This window comes from Helianthus annuus, chromosome 10, assembly GCF_002127325.2.
Source record: "Helianthus annuus cultivar XRQ/B chromosome 10, HanXRQr2.0-SUNRISE, whole genome shotgun sequence".
NCBI classification, from domain to species: Eukaryota; Viridiplantae; Streptophyta; class Magnoliopsida; order Asterales; family Asteraceae; genus Helianthus; species Helianthus annuus.
The window spans coordinates 100,605,439-100,620,336 of record NC_035442.2 but is presented as its reverse complement, the minus strand read 5'-3'; the positions used below and the strand labels follow the sequence as shown (position 1 = coordinate 100,620,336).

At 37.5% G+C, this 14,898-nt stretch overlaps 1 protein-coding gene across 1 annotated transcript; it reads left to right on the top strand.

Moving 5' to 3' along the window:
- The first annotated feature begins 4,912 nt into the window (after nucleotides 1–4,912).
- On the top strand, nucleotides 4,913–8,588 carry LOC110881388 (COBRA-like protein 1). Its single transcript, XM_035978249.1, has 6 exons — nucleotides 4,913–4,976; nucleotides 5,064–5,143; nucleotides 5,876–6,329; nucleotides 6,981–7,140; nucleotides 7,226–7,479; nucleotides 7,895–8,588. Exons 1-6 carry the CDS (start codon nucleotides 4,913–4,915, stop codon nucleotides 8,188–8,190), a joined length of 1,308 nt encoding a protein of 435 aa, XP_035834142.1. The 3' UTR covers nucleotides 8,191–8,588.
- Nucleotides 8,589–14,898: the final 6,310 nt, after the last annotated feature.

Genomic DNA, 14,898 nt, shown 5'->3' with positions numbered 1-14,898 from the left:
ACGATACGTGAAGCAAATACAACATAATTCAAAATTGATACAACAACACAATCTAATGATTCCAAGTGTGTATCTAGGGAATCCCTACTATGTTTCATCCATCTCAACATCATCAACCTGTAATATGTTTAAAAATACATAGTTTAATACAAAAGTATTGGTGAGTATACAAGTTTGATACATAACATAAGTATAAATTGTTTTAAACGAATCCACATGGCAAACTAAGTTAACATGATTAACGTAAAACTAGCATGCAAATATTCAAGTCAATCCTTTGATTACCGCAAGTATTAAATTTAACATGACCACAAGACTACGAACGGTGCGTTACTTCTATAGCTCTATACATGTTAAATGGAGGCTCGTACGGAGTTAATGATGAGTTTATCACATAAGAATAACCCAGATAGACGAATCAAGTATAACTTACTAGCATGCATGTATTGGATGGTTTGCGCATTTGTATAAAAGTCTAAGTGTAACTGTGTAGGTTTAATAGTAAACATATTACACCCAAAGTGTGAAACGTAAAAAAAAGGTGTTCGAGTATACTCACGGTTTTGCTAAATCTTCTTAGTTAATCCCGCAAGTAGAAGAGTTGAGTTGTTGACGAGCATAGGAACACCAAGGTTACCCTACAGGGGGTAAATGAAGGTGTGAGTTGTTGGAGTTGAACGAGAGATTTGGAGTCAGAATTAAAGTACATAAGTATTTAAGTATGAAAGTATAATTTAACAAAAAATATATTCTGTCCAGGCACTCGTTAAGACACTGAGTTTTCTATGATTTCTTGGGTCCTGATTTGCCCGTCGAAATCAGTAACAAGGAAGGCAAAAACAGAATAAAGGAAAACCGAAACAACACAAACTGTTCAGGCGAATGGATAGTTCGCATGACAGGAAGCCTTTTGCGCGAAAGGGAGTATCCTTTCGTGCGACAGCTGCCTGTTTGGTGCAAACTGAACTTCGTTCGAACGTTTTAACCATCAAATGGCTATGTTTGTGTGTCTAGTTGTGTTATTTAATTATAATATATAGTCTAATAGTCCAGAATGTTCATATAGTTCATAGAAGCATGCATGGAGGTAATAACCTCGTTATAGCTCACCAAAGCACAAGTTAGTTAATTAGTTAACTAACCGGTTGGTCATGAATAACCGAAATGTAAATAACATGAATTAAATAACCAAAAAATGAACAAGAACAACCCGGGTGTGCCGTCTCAACATGGAAAGAGTTAACTAAGTGTTGGAAGCTAGACCGGGTTAACTTATTCTAGGTCTAGGAGATTGTTTGGGTGTTCGTTTTACAAGTTCAAGTGAGGTGGTGTAACTAGATTGGAAGCCAAGGCTTCCACGGTTCACACACTGTTGTATCAGAATCGTTCGTATCGAAAATGAGGATCTGATTAACATACAACACTTAAAAATGTCAGAACAAGCGGGAAATAGTACCTTTCGTGCGAGAGGGTGTCTCTGTTTCAAGATGAAAACAGCTCAGTTTTGGTTGAACTGTTCATCTTCTTGACTAGAATCGACCCTATTCTATGAACTTAGCTTGTGAGCTCAATGGTTCTATGATTCTACCAAGTTCGAAATCAGAATGTTTGTTTTATAAAAGTTTGAAAAATAAATCTACAATCTTTAGCTTGGTCCTCAACAAGTTGAGAGTTATAATCAGATTGCCAAAGAAAATCTGATAAACCAAGTGTTTAAGATTGGAGAATGTACAAAAGAAAATAAAAAAAGTAGTCGAATTTAGGTGAAAGTAATGTGTTATTAAGTTGCAAACTCTCTTAGAGTGGTTCTGGAAGTAGCTGAGCTCAAGTGTGCGAAATCAGTAAGTTAAGAGAATTTTCGGAGTTGTGGAAGGTGAGAAATGAAGGTGTGGGTGTGTATTTATAGGGTTAGGTGAGAGTTGGGACGACAGGTGAGTTTCGGGCGACAGGGCCTTTCGTGCAAAAGGGGTCTTTCCCTTTTGTACGAAATTCAAGTTCGTCGATTTAGCGCGTTTTGTCGGTTTTAAGTGTTTTAAACGTGTAAGTGCAATGCGTAAGTGTAATGTACGAATAAATGAATATATAAATGTATTTTGCATGTAACAACAGGTATGGATTTGAGTATAATTGTATCAAGTATGCACGTATAATGAATGTATAACAAGTATTTACGAATTATGTATAACAAGTTGTATAAAAAGATCCAGCTTTTATTATGATTCAAGTCTCGGATTACAATGAATTGAAATGAAAGACGAATACAAAGAGAATAGAAGTTTCCAAAAATAGAATACAAGACAAAGTTTCTAATAAGGAAAGTCACAAAAAGCGAGGGGTTACATCAGGCTTCCTAAGAACATATTTTATTGGAGAGTAAGTTTTAACATGTATTCTATGAGTTTCAAAATAATATCCTGATTTAGTAGATGCCATAATTAATACTAAAATAAGTTTTTCAAGGTGGGAGTACCTGGTTTCAGTGTCAAGTAGACTTTTACTTACATACTATATGGGATGCTGCTGACCTTCATGATCCTTGACCAAAACAGCACTTACTAGGGATCCTAGATTCAGTATTGCTTTAATCTATTCAGGACTTGCTTTAATTCCTCTTTTAGTGACCATATATCCTAGGAATTTTCTAGCTTCGACTCCAAAGTGACATTTTGAGGGGTTCAACTCATATTGTACTTATCCAAGATATCGAAAGCTTCTTTAAGATCCTTCAGATGGTCTGTAGCTCTTTTCGATTTCACCACCATATCGTCTACGTATACTCCACGGTGTCCCCCAGCTTGTCCTTGAACATCATGTTTACCAACCTCTTGTATGTGACAACTACATTTTTTTTTTTAAAAAAAGGCATAACCGTGTAAAAATATATACCTGTTGGGGGTCATAAAGGCAGTGTCTTCTTGATCAGACGGTTCCATCTGGATTTGTTGAAATCCTGATGAAGCGTCCATGAAGGTCAGCATCTCATGATCCATATCGAAATATATTTTTTTTAGTGATAAACTAACCTACTTTTAAATACTCGTATAACTAATTGTACCTACAATTTTGTATCTTCATATCGAAATATATGTTTTTTAGTGATAAACTAACCTACTTTTAAATACTCATATAACTAATTGTACCTTACATTTTTCTATCTTCATATCGAAATATATGTTTTTTAGTGATAAATTAACCTACTTACCTTACATGACTTGAACCCTACCCCTCTAAAATAGAGAAAATCCACTTTACTATCTAGACAACGTCCAGGGACATATCAAAATATATAGATGTGTATATATGTACGAAACAAAATAATTCTTTGGTCTCCGTTTACTTCTGTTGGCTTTCGTCTCTGTCTTTGATCACCGTGCTTCCAGCAAAGGGCTGTTGGGCTTCATTGCAATTTAACTTGGCCCACTTTCTTTTTTGATGCAACCCGCAAATACCCATCACTCTTGATTAGGCTGACATATTACTTAAATTGAAAAACTGTATCGCTCTTAACGTTCATTACGTATGCGATTTGAAATCACATATTATAAAAAAGCGCATCTATAAAATATGCAAAATCGCATGTTGGTGTAGATAAGGAAATCACATGTGGGGATGAAAACAAATTCACATGTGTGTATATAATATTTTGGCATGTTGTAATTTTTTTTTAAATTTTCGCATGTTGTATTTTTTTTACAAATCACATGTTTAATAATTAAATCGCACGTTAAAAATATAATCGCGTACGTAATGTACCTTAACTCATTTTATACGTTAAGTGGCATCTACTTAAATTAATTAATTCATATCTTCGTTCGGTCCGTTTGATTTCTATTCCAGCCTATAAAATCTTCCTTTTCTTCTTGATGTTTCCGATTATCCTGCAAAATGTAAACTCAACTAAATCTAATATATTTATAACAAATATTGATGCTTTTTCATTTTTTAACATATTTAATATTCAATAAGATGCATACAAAATGCACCAATCATGGCACAACTTGCTTTTATTTTAGTTTTTTTTCATAATTTAACTCGGTTCCTTTGCTTTATTGAGTGTGTAAAGAATTATATAACCCGTTTTTTTAAACAGATTATATAAAGAGCGACCTGTCCACGCTCTTGGAGTAAAAAATAAAAGTTGTACATAACTTTTAACCATTCATAAAAAATTTCGTGAGTGATCCTTCACCTAAAAACCAAAATCACCAAGTCAACAATATTTTTTAAATCTATTTTAGTATGGTTTCTTTATTAATGAACAGGAATAAATTTTAAACCTTTAGGAGAGCTTAATTTGAAGACTTAAGTGTTTAACTTCATCGTTTGCTAAGTCGATGTTAATTAAAAAAGGTTGAGTGTTTGGATTGAACTGTATAGGAATGCACAATATTTATTTTAGTCAGGATATGTTAATACTAGATACCAATATCGCCGGAAGGCGGAAGCTTAGGATTCCTGAAGATGGATCTACCATGATCATCCTAGAAATGCTTACGGACTTCAAAAATATGTCTGTTGAGCATCAGTAAACGCAATAACCGTAAATCGTTGTTACACACCGTTGTCTTTATCTCGGGAAAGTGTCCACTCGGGTAACAGTAAACAAAGCCGTGCCCTCTAAACAAAGCGGACAATATTGATTAGCAATAAGGATAGAATGTTACACTAAATACATCTACAGTTCATGGCTAACCACCTAAATACTAGAGTGAGCTTTTCATTCCTTCAAATTTGTCTTTTATAATGTGGTGAAGTTTCCAATGATATTTGGCATATTGCAGCCGAACATTGGCATGTATAACAAATAGATGACTCTTCCAAGATACCATTCTAATCTGTAGAATATATATACACATATATTTTTTATTCCTTTGCAACATTCTTTTCAGTATTTGTGATCCATATTGAAACGATGAGTATCAAATGGTGTTTCCCATTGACTTTTGTGTTGTTTTTTGCGATTTGCAGTTTCGCAGGCATCAATCTTACTTTTCTTTTGTATTGATTCAAGTTAATTTTGTTCGCGGTTTAGAAAACTAATCAAAACACTCATCTTCCTGCAGATTGTTATGACCCCTTGGATCCAAATGGAAATGTTACAGTAACTTTTGACACACTTCATTGGACGAATGATGGCTATCTGGTTAGTATTGTAATTAACACTTCCTTTTATTTCCATTTTCTTCAGTTCATTTACATAATTAAATATATAGGGCATTCAGACAGTTTATAGGATAATAAGGCATTTAGACAGTCGCCTATTTTGCGTCTAAAGTTCCTGATTCGTATAGATTTGTTAGGGGAGCGTTTAGGTACTTTCAAGGGTATTTGTGTTACCTTATTCATATCTCTCTCCTCTATTATCTGTTATTACCAAAGTTTCTCACCATTTTATGTTTTCAGTAACTAATTTTTTTTAGTACTGTTTTTTGTTGTTTAAGGAAAGGAATTTAGTGTTGTGGGGGGGGGGGGGGGTGTAGTATTACATTTCTATGTATGTTTGCTTTGTTCGTAGATAGTCAGTCGCATGCATGGGCGGACTTAGGTGGAGCCCAGGGTGGGCCGTCGCACCCCATGAAAAAAAAATTAGTCTATATTTTAGGCAAAAAATCTGACCGCACCCCCTGAAAATACGCTTGAACCACTAATCCGCACCTCCAGCAAATAATTTCTGGGTTCGCCACTGATCGCATGATTCTTACACATCATTGCTGCATTTGTTGTTAGGTTTTCTAAAATTTAATGTAGGTATCTAATTTGTAAAAAGAAAAATACTTCAAATAGAAGAGCAAGATGATTAGGTCCCCGGGAGTAATAGTGGTTATTGAGAGATTACAAAGAAAATGATAACACCATCTTGAAATGGTTATTGCAGGCAAGGGTAAGTATCCAAAACTACTATCAATATCGTCAAGTAGACACACCTGGGTGGAAACTAGGATTCACATGGACCAATAATGAGATCATTTGGTCAATATCCGGTGCTATTGCAACTCACCAAGGGAACTGCACTAATTTCAAAGATGAAATACCTCATTGCTGTATGCAAACCCCAGAGATAGTTGATCTGACACCAGACCGCCGCTCTGCTAACTCACCAGAAAACTGCTGTCATGGTGGCCTTCTTGCTGCCTCGGCGATTAACCCCACACAATCATCTTCATCATTTGACATTGTTGTCGGTAACTTACAGGGAAATTTTTCAAAAAGTATGCCTGTGAATCTTACATTACTGGCACCGGGACCTGGATACACTTGTAGCCCCATTCAAGAAACTCAACCAACAGTTTCTCTTGTTGATGGCGGAATAAGATATGAACAAGTGTTTAGTAAGATGTCATCCTTATACTAAAATGCTAAACTGATTAATTTAAATTCGATTAACTAGTTTATATATGGATTATTCTTGTACTATTTCTAGTACAAGTTGATACATCGGAATCAATCCGCAAACACTTATTTGCTCATTAGACCGTTTCCTAAACATTATTTTTTACAATAACAATGCAAATCTTATAGGATATGTTTTAGAAAGTTGCATACATTACGAGAAAACTCAACCATTACGAGAGATTTTATATTTTACTCATTTCACAATCCAAATCAACACACCGATAAGCTGCGACGAACGAAGAGGGGTCAAGAGGGTCTGCTAACCATCTGGTCACCATAACTTGTTGGATTTTTATACATCAAATATAAGGGTTTTTGTTTTTTTAAAAAAACATGAATTATAACCAGTAGTGAAGAGAACCTTTATGATGAGTTCATGACCCTCTGATTAAAAACGTTCTAGTTCCGCCTCTATTGGTAAATCAAAAGTTCTTTGTCTCCTCTAGCAATAAAGACATCAAACCAATATACCTCTTTGCTTTAGTTTGGTACTTCTGTTTGATCCCTGTTTAAAGTTAGTTGACGTGAGTAACAGCAAATAAAAAAGTTGTTTCTAACACAAAGCGAGTGTTGACAATGGTTTTCAGGAACATGGAAATCCACATGCACATACTCTAGTTATTTGGCTAATAAAACACCAGTATGTTGTGTTTCATTGTCAACATTTTATAGTCCAGAAATTACAACATGTCCTCAATGCAGCTGTGGATGCAGACCAGCTGACAAGAAAGCATTATCCTGCATCAGGTATGTGTGTTATAGTATCTATATATGCTTTATCGATAATCTAGCTAGCTAGCTTCTTGTATCTAATCTGTGATTTGATTAACAGTGGTTCAAGCAGTTCAGAATTCATCAATGCTTTGGACGCCGTGCGATGCACTGATCATATGTGTCCCCTTCGAGTCCATTGGCATGTTAAAACCAACTATGCTGATCATTGGAGGGTGAAGCTCACGGTTACAAATCTAAACTACAACAGAAATTACAGTAACTGGAACCTTGTGGTTCACCATCCGGGGTTCAGTCAGCCAACAACAACTTTTAGTTTCAACACTACTTTGCTCCATACTGATGGGATCTCAGGTAAATGCTAATAAACATCTTTTTAGAAAGTGTCTCGTGTTACCTATCATTGTCAAACTTGGAAATTAACATGCATGAAATATCAACTAGAGGTGCCAATAATCTTATTAAGAGTCAGTATTTGGAAGATTAATTAAAGCGTAAATGCATACAACCTCATAAGTCATAAAACGTCGATCTGTATTAAATTTAATTATTTGGATTACTATAGGAAAGTTGTTTTAGAAGATTTAATTTAAACGTTAGTTATTTATAGAAAGTTAAAAACGGCCAAAAAGTAAGTGCGATCAACCCAACCAGACTCAACAACACTTACCAAAATTGACATGTTTCAACCTAAACAATATTGACCTGTAATCCAAAGAAACACCCTTCCTACCACTTCAATATGTTTAACCAAAGCGTTTTTTTGTAGATGATGTAGCCCTCTTTTGGGGTATAGACTACTACAACACTGAGCTTTTGAATGCGGACAAGGATCAAGTGGGCTCAGTCTCAACAGAAATACTTCTAGCCAAGGACCACAAAGCATTCACATTACACAATGGTTGGGCTTTGCCAAGAACCATTTACTTCGCAGGTGAAAACTGTGTTATGCCATCTCCTGACAATTACCCAATGCTTCCGAATGGTACTTCTCCACGTAGACCACTCCATAATCTAATCCTCTTCATAATCATCTATTTCTACTTCAAGCTGCTAAGATTCTAATACCATGATTCACATTACAAAATGGTTGGGAATGCCAAAACGATAGGGATTGATGATGTGTAATAACGAACTATTTTGGCAATCTATGGATATATAGATGCCAAAAGGAAAATGTTATGCATTTCAGCAAAGTGTTGGTTTGTTTGTAACCAAAATATAAGTATGATAGTTTAGAAAACTTATGTAAGTCACTTTAAAGTGATGTCCAAACAAAGAATGTGCTCGCCTTGAAGTACTATATCGGATTGATGGTGCATTTGGGTTTGGGTTTCCAGACATCTAATGTTGAAAGCCTATTCGGTCAATTTTGCAGATAGATATTTGGGTTTTATGTCCAATTTTTATTGTATTAGATACAACTTACCCTTATTATGATATTATTGTTTACCTTTTGAAAACGTCTTAACCATTTGTGGTCATATTGTTCTTTGGAGATGTAAACTTTAGTGCATCAAAAGCTACTTACCTAGCTCGGCTCACTTGTGTTTTTCATTTTCCTATTGACTCACTTACGGTAACCAACTGGGGTGTCCCAGTTGGCCAGTCCCACCCTTTTTCTAACAAGAGACCCGGGTTCGACTCCAGGGAAGGTCACCAGCCTCCCACCTCTTCCACGGGGAAACGGATCGACTCGGTATAGGGTATTAACCCCCAGGTGGCTATGGGACTAAGCTAACCTGCGGAGTGTCACACTCCGGCGGTTGGGAGGACCGTGGAATATCCCCCCCCCCACTTACGGTTGAATCATGTGGATTGAGCAAAATTTTGGTATATATCCTTGTGTTTTTGTTTTTTGCATTGGCAGTCCCGAACTTTCTTGCATTTCTAGTCTAAATCACTAATGAGGTTAACTTTTATCTTAAACATATGCAAAATTATTCTTTTACGATTGATCTTAAAAGACAAGCTACAAGCTAGGACCAACCGTGTAATTTAACTACTTATTATCATTATCATTTAGTATTGTATTAACAACAACAACAACAACAACAGCAACAGCAACAGCAACAGCAACAACAATAATAATAGACTATATATAAGAAGTAATAATTAGAAAATGACCGAGAAACTCTAACAGACCTTGAGTTACCGGAGGAAAGAAGAGAAAACGCAAAAGGGAAAGAACCTGCCTACAAGGCCCAAGGCCAAGATAGATGGGTATTACAACGTAAAGGTGAGAAATGAACTTTCAAACCAGGGGATATTACAAGACTCGACCAATCGATAACAAATCCCACTATAATCAGATGTAGATGTATGACAACTATGGTATCAAAATCCTCAAATTGTGAACCTGATTAGACCTGGTAAACTGAAGCCCTAGGAAACCCTGAACATGAATAAGCAGTTGAACCCGAGCTATCGGTCACCCAACTATCACACAATATTTAGCTAATAACCTAGCAACCCCGAATTATCTTTCGGATCAACGGGAAGGAATCACACATTTAACTATTTGATTTTATGGTTGTTTAACTTGTTTTATCTCTAAACACAATATCTAACCCGAAAACCTAACGATAACGGATCCGACTAGTTTGTGAATCTAGGGTATATTTCTAAGTGCCTAAATCACGTAACCAACAACTACCATAATACCAAATAACACAAGTGTATGACAATCAGATTCAGAAACAAGGCATAAACATGTAAATTAACACTTTCAGTCAATAACCACAATCATTCAATCGTCGCAGTTAGTCTAAATCATCTACGAGTGCACTAGACGGAGAAAACGTTGTGATTAAGACTTAAGAAGACTTATGATCCCCCTTTTACATGTTTTGGGGCTAGCATACATGCGTTTACGAGTGTTTATATGTTTGGACATATTTATATCAAACGTTTACCGATTAGTATATGATTTTCAAAGGGTTATGGGGAATGCTAGATTGATATTGATATTGATGGGTGTTGTATTGATTGGAGTTGCGTAGTTGCTTTGATGAGTGATAATAGGATTAATGGGTGCTACGAGGAACAATCCGAGTTGATGTTTGTCACATGAGAAGAGTTATGTAGAGCCTTGATTGTGAGAGTCAAGTGGTTGTTAAGGACCTAGACTATTAAATGTTAGAAATGTAGATGTGTTAACTCATTACCTTAGGGTAGTTAGATACGGGGTGAGCGTTGGGGGCACTACATTAGTAGGGATGCATGTGCAAGTAAATAGTTGTGTCCTTAGTGATAAATGAGTAGTGTGTAGAGGAGTTTCATGGGTTTCCATGATAACACGATGTGCATTAGCTAGTTCTGGGCTATGGTGTATCTAGATATTATATGTGTATGTGATGGAGCACCCTAGCGATGTTAAGTAATGCGAGTGAATGTTGTGTTGAGGTGACATAAGTGATGCGTGTCAGTGTGTATATGTTTTTAGATATATATTTAAGCCCTTTTTACACTTTTAGCCAAGTTTTAAATTTATAAAACACGATATTTACTAACACTAAACACACATATGGGCAAGTGCACCCATCGTGGACGTAGTATAGTGTTGGTAAGATAACGAGGTCGTCCAAGGACACAAGAGCTTTTAATACCGGTTTATCCTCAACGTCTAATCAAATCAAAAAGTTAGAAAAATGTTTTAAACTAAGAAAAATAAAAACTAACTAAATGCTGAAAATAAAAATAAAATAAAAACAGATAGACAAGATGAATCACTTGGATCCGACACATGTATTAGTATAACCTTTGATTATTTTCGCACTTTTGCACTTGTTTAAGAGATTATCTTAGTTATTGTAGTAGGCCCCTCTTTTGAAGGCGACGTTACCCTCAACCCAGTAGTTTGAGTCAGCAAGGATACAATCCTAAAGGGTCGGATTATTGAAAGATAATGAATTAAGTTATTAATGCAAATTGTGGTAGGCCCCGCTTCTGGCGGTGACGTTACCCTCGGCTAAGTAGTCTGAGTCAGCAGGGATACAGTCCTAAATAACCGGGTTATAGTATTAATAGTAGTTAACTTATGAGGGGGTCAAAGAGTTTGGATCCCCGCCATCCAATACCTATGGGCATTGAAGGAGATCCTACTAAATTTGACCCAGGTCCCAAGCAGGACCTCTAAACGCTGAACAAGGGCAATACCCTTACCAAACCGTTCCCTTAACCCCCAACCAGGTAGCCAACATACCTCCATATAGACCGTGGAGATATGAATGGTGAAAATCTTTTATTTTATATAGACAGTAAAATAACGCCAAGACACCACGGACAAACGATAAGGAAAGATCACCTTCAACATAAGTAACTAGTTATTAAAGTCATTAATACAAAACCAAATAAAAAGTGCAAAAGATTAAAAATAAAAAGTATTATACTAAACACTTGTCTTCACCAAGTGATGTAAGAGACTTAGGCAAACATGGCCTTGATTGTCAAGAACTCTTACGATCAATCTTGGATCCCGAGACGACTCACACACTCTATGATGGACAATGGATGATGGTGGTGGATGATGGTATTATGGTGGTGGTGGGTGGTGGGTGGTGGATGAAGTGTGAGAGAGGTGGTGTGCCAAGGGATGAGAGAGAATGAAGCCAAGCTCCTCTATTTATAGGCTGAACAGAAGGCTGGACACGGCCCCGTGTCCGCTGGACACGGCCCCGTGCCCGCCTGACACTCTCTCTCCTCATTAATTGTAATTGCGAATTACAATTAATGCGCCTGCTGTACTTTCACCACGCCCCCGTGCTCGCTGGACACGGCCCCGTGGTGGGCAATGGAAGCTTCTACTGGTTTGTCTTTTCTGCTGCTTCCTGGGCACGCCCCCGTGTTCGCTGGACACGGGGCGTGTTCAGACTCTGTTTCTTCCTTTTTGCTTTGGGAGGTGCCGTTGAGGGTCCGGGCAGTCTACTTTTGTTCCTTTTCTTGTATTTATGGTAGAATTAGTGGTCTTTTTGCTTCTTTTGTGATTTTGAGCTCATTTTATCCTGAAAATACAAAAGGAAGACAAAAACACTCTTTTTCCAACATTAGTACTAAAAAAGGGTTAGTTTTATGCCTTAATTGATGTGTTTTATATGTTGCATTTTACACACATCAAATACCCCCACACTTGAACTTTTGCTTGTCCTCAAGCAAAACTCTTTAAATGTGGCTTACACTCCCAAATGGAATAGGTAGAAGAGAAGTTTTTTAGCTTGTCCTAGAGTGTCGGGAATCCAAGGTTTTTATAGGCTTTATTTTTATTTATTTACAATCCTATTCGTTATGATTTATTTTGAACTTTTCATAAGATAAATTACTTATTTGGGCATAGCATGCCTTATTAAAATTCCATTTATATACAAGTTCACATACCTCACGGGAGATCACTCAACACTCGGCCGAAGGTGTATATTTTAGTGAATCACTCGAGAGCGGCACGGAACTTACGTCTTTCCATAGGCTTGCCAAGCAATCAATCCTCCTCCTTTTTAACTTTTTACCTTTGTAAATATCAAGAGGACTTTTTGGGTGAAGGCTTGGGTTTAAAGGTGGGTGGTTGGTTAGTGGTTAGTAAAAAGGGCGAAAATCGTAACAAGCGTCGGTTTTCGTGAAGTACCTTATTTTTAGTGACTTTTTATTTTGAAGTATTTCTCCAAACAAGCTTTTATAGCTTTTGTTTGTTTTTGACTTCATCATCATTTTTTTTTTCGTCACAATAAAAAGGTTTTTGGTGGGTAAAAAGGGTTTTGGGGTAATGAAATGAAAGGTTTAGGCTCAAAGGGGCTATCTAGGGGGATTTTGGGTAGGTAAAAAAATGAAAAATAATGGTTTTGAAAGAAAAATGGTTAGTCCTAATGCCTCCATCATTTACTTACTTGGGCTTAAGTTGGTAAGGACCGGGAATGTATCGTCGTGGCAAGTTCTAGATTTGTAAGGACCGAGCGGCTATTCACACAAGAAACGAAAAATGAGCATTTAATCTAAATATGTGTATTTTTATGCTCAATAAAGGCTCAAAACTCACTTTTGTGGGAATGGGTTTTTAATGTGACCAAGCATATATAATCGAATTTTAAACTAGACTTGTTATGCCGTTTCATAATTTTCTTATGTTGGTTCCTTTTTTTATCACGACGCTATTGGTTGTAAACTTGTAAAAATATAACCTTTTTAGATCTTGTTATTCCCAACTTAAACTAAGACAAGTAAATAAATAAAAAAAAATGAAAAAGTTTTTGAAAAAAGTTTGGGGTGTTTAGCGGTTCCAATAGAGTTTTGTGTAAGGCTTGTGTTTAGGATTTTGCAAAATTTCAAGGTTTTATCATCCCCCCCCCCACACTTAAATTACACATTGTCCTCAATGTGTCCAAAAATAATATTTTTGGTTGATTAGAATGTATAAAAGTGTGTTAAAAAGCAAAGATTTATGTTACTGGCATCCTGGACACGGCCCCGTGTTCAGCGGACACGGCCCCGTGGTGAACTGCCAGTAACGAAAACTTACAGAAGGTGGACACGGGGGCGTGTCGGGTGAACACGGCCACGTGTCGGGCAAAAAATTGCAGGTCAGTAGCCAAACAGCAGATCTGGGAGATGGACACGGGGGCGTGTCGGCTGGACACGTCCCCGTGTGGACAGTCTGTTAGCCCGAAAAATAGGTTTTTCTCCCGGTTTCTCCATCCTGGGGCTGCAAGTGCTAATGTTTAGCACTCTAACCCTTGCATTGCACCTGTTTAATCACTTAATACCAACCAACCAAGCACAAACCATCCTAAATTACCATTGTTAAACATTATCCAAACATAAAGTAAAAACAAAATAAATAAAAAAAAAGTAGTTAGGGAAAGTAAATTGTTCGACAAATGGCACGCATGCCATGAATTGTTTGATAGATAAGAAGGGCACTTAAACCTGTGGGCTCATCACCAACCAGCCCGTTGTTCCTCCAAGCCTCCTACTCCATGTCTTCATCACTACCATCACCTCCACCCCCTTGCCTTGCCATGTACTCCCGGATGCTACCGATATCATCTTGTATATCGTTAATGTTGCGTTCGATAGCTCCAACCCGGTGGTGTGTGTTGTTGGCGAGGTTGTAGGTGTTCCTTGAGCACATGAGGTTTTCCTGCAAAAGATCATGTAAACTTTGAAAGTTAGGAAAACCACCTCCTTGAGAGGAGGATTGGCCCGCATCGCCTTGGGGTGGATACTGAAAATGGGGATGTGGTGCATGAAGAACTAGAGCCTCCTGCAGGTTCCATGCATATCCTTGCGTCCTTTGAAAGCTCACTGTCCCGTCCTCCGCTTCATAAAGCAAGTTCATGGCTCGGCAAATGTGATAATCGACCCGGCCCGACCATGGACTCCTTTCGAAGGATCTTGGGATATTCGTGAAGTGCTTGAAAAGACGGTACACCCATCCTCCGAAGAAGATCGGTGTAGGAGGATGAGCAAGGCGGTTCAAGTGCATGTTTCGCAGTAGGAGGTAAGGAACATCTAGAGGCTTCTGGTTGTGGATGCAGTGAAGGACAACCAAATCTTTCAACCCAACAACGCCACTACTGTCATGGCGTTGGTTCAGCGAGTACGTGAGGAGCCTGTGGATGTAGCGGTATAACGGGTCCCTCAGTTTGGTGCTTTTGGTGCTGCTTGGGTTGTAGATTCCTTCACCTATTTGAGCCCATGCGGCTTGGCGTTCGGTTGCATCCAAGTCTCGTAACCCCCATGTATTCTCTTCATTCCCCGCTTCCTCTTCACTGTACAGCCCAATGA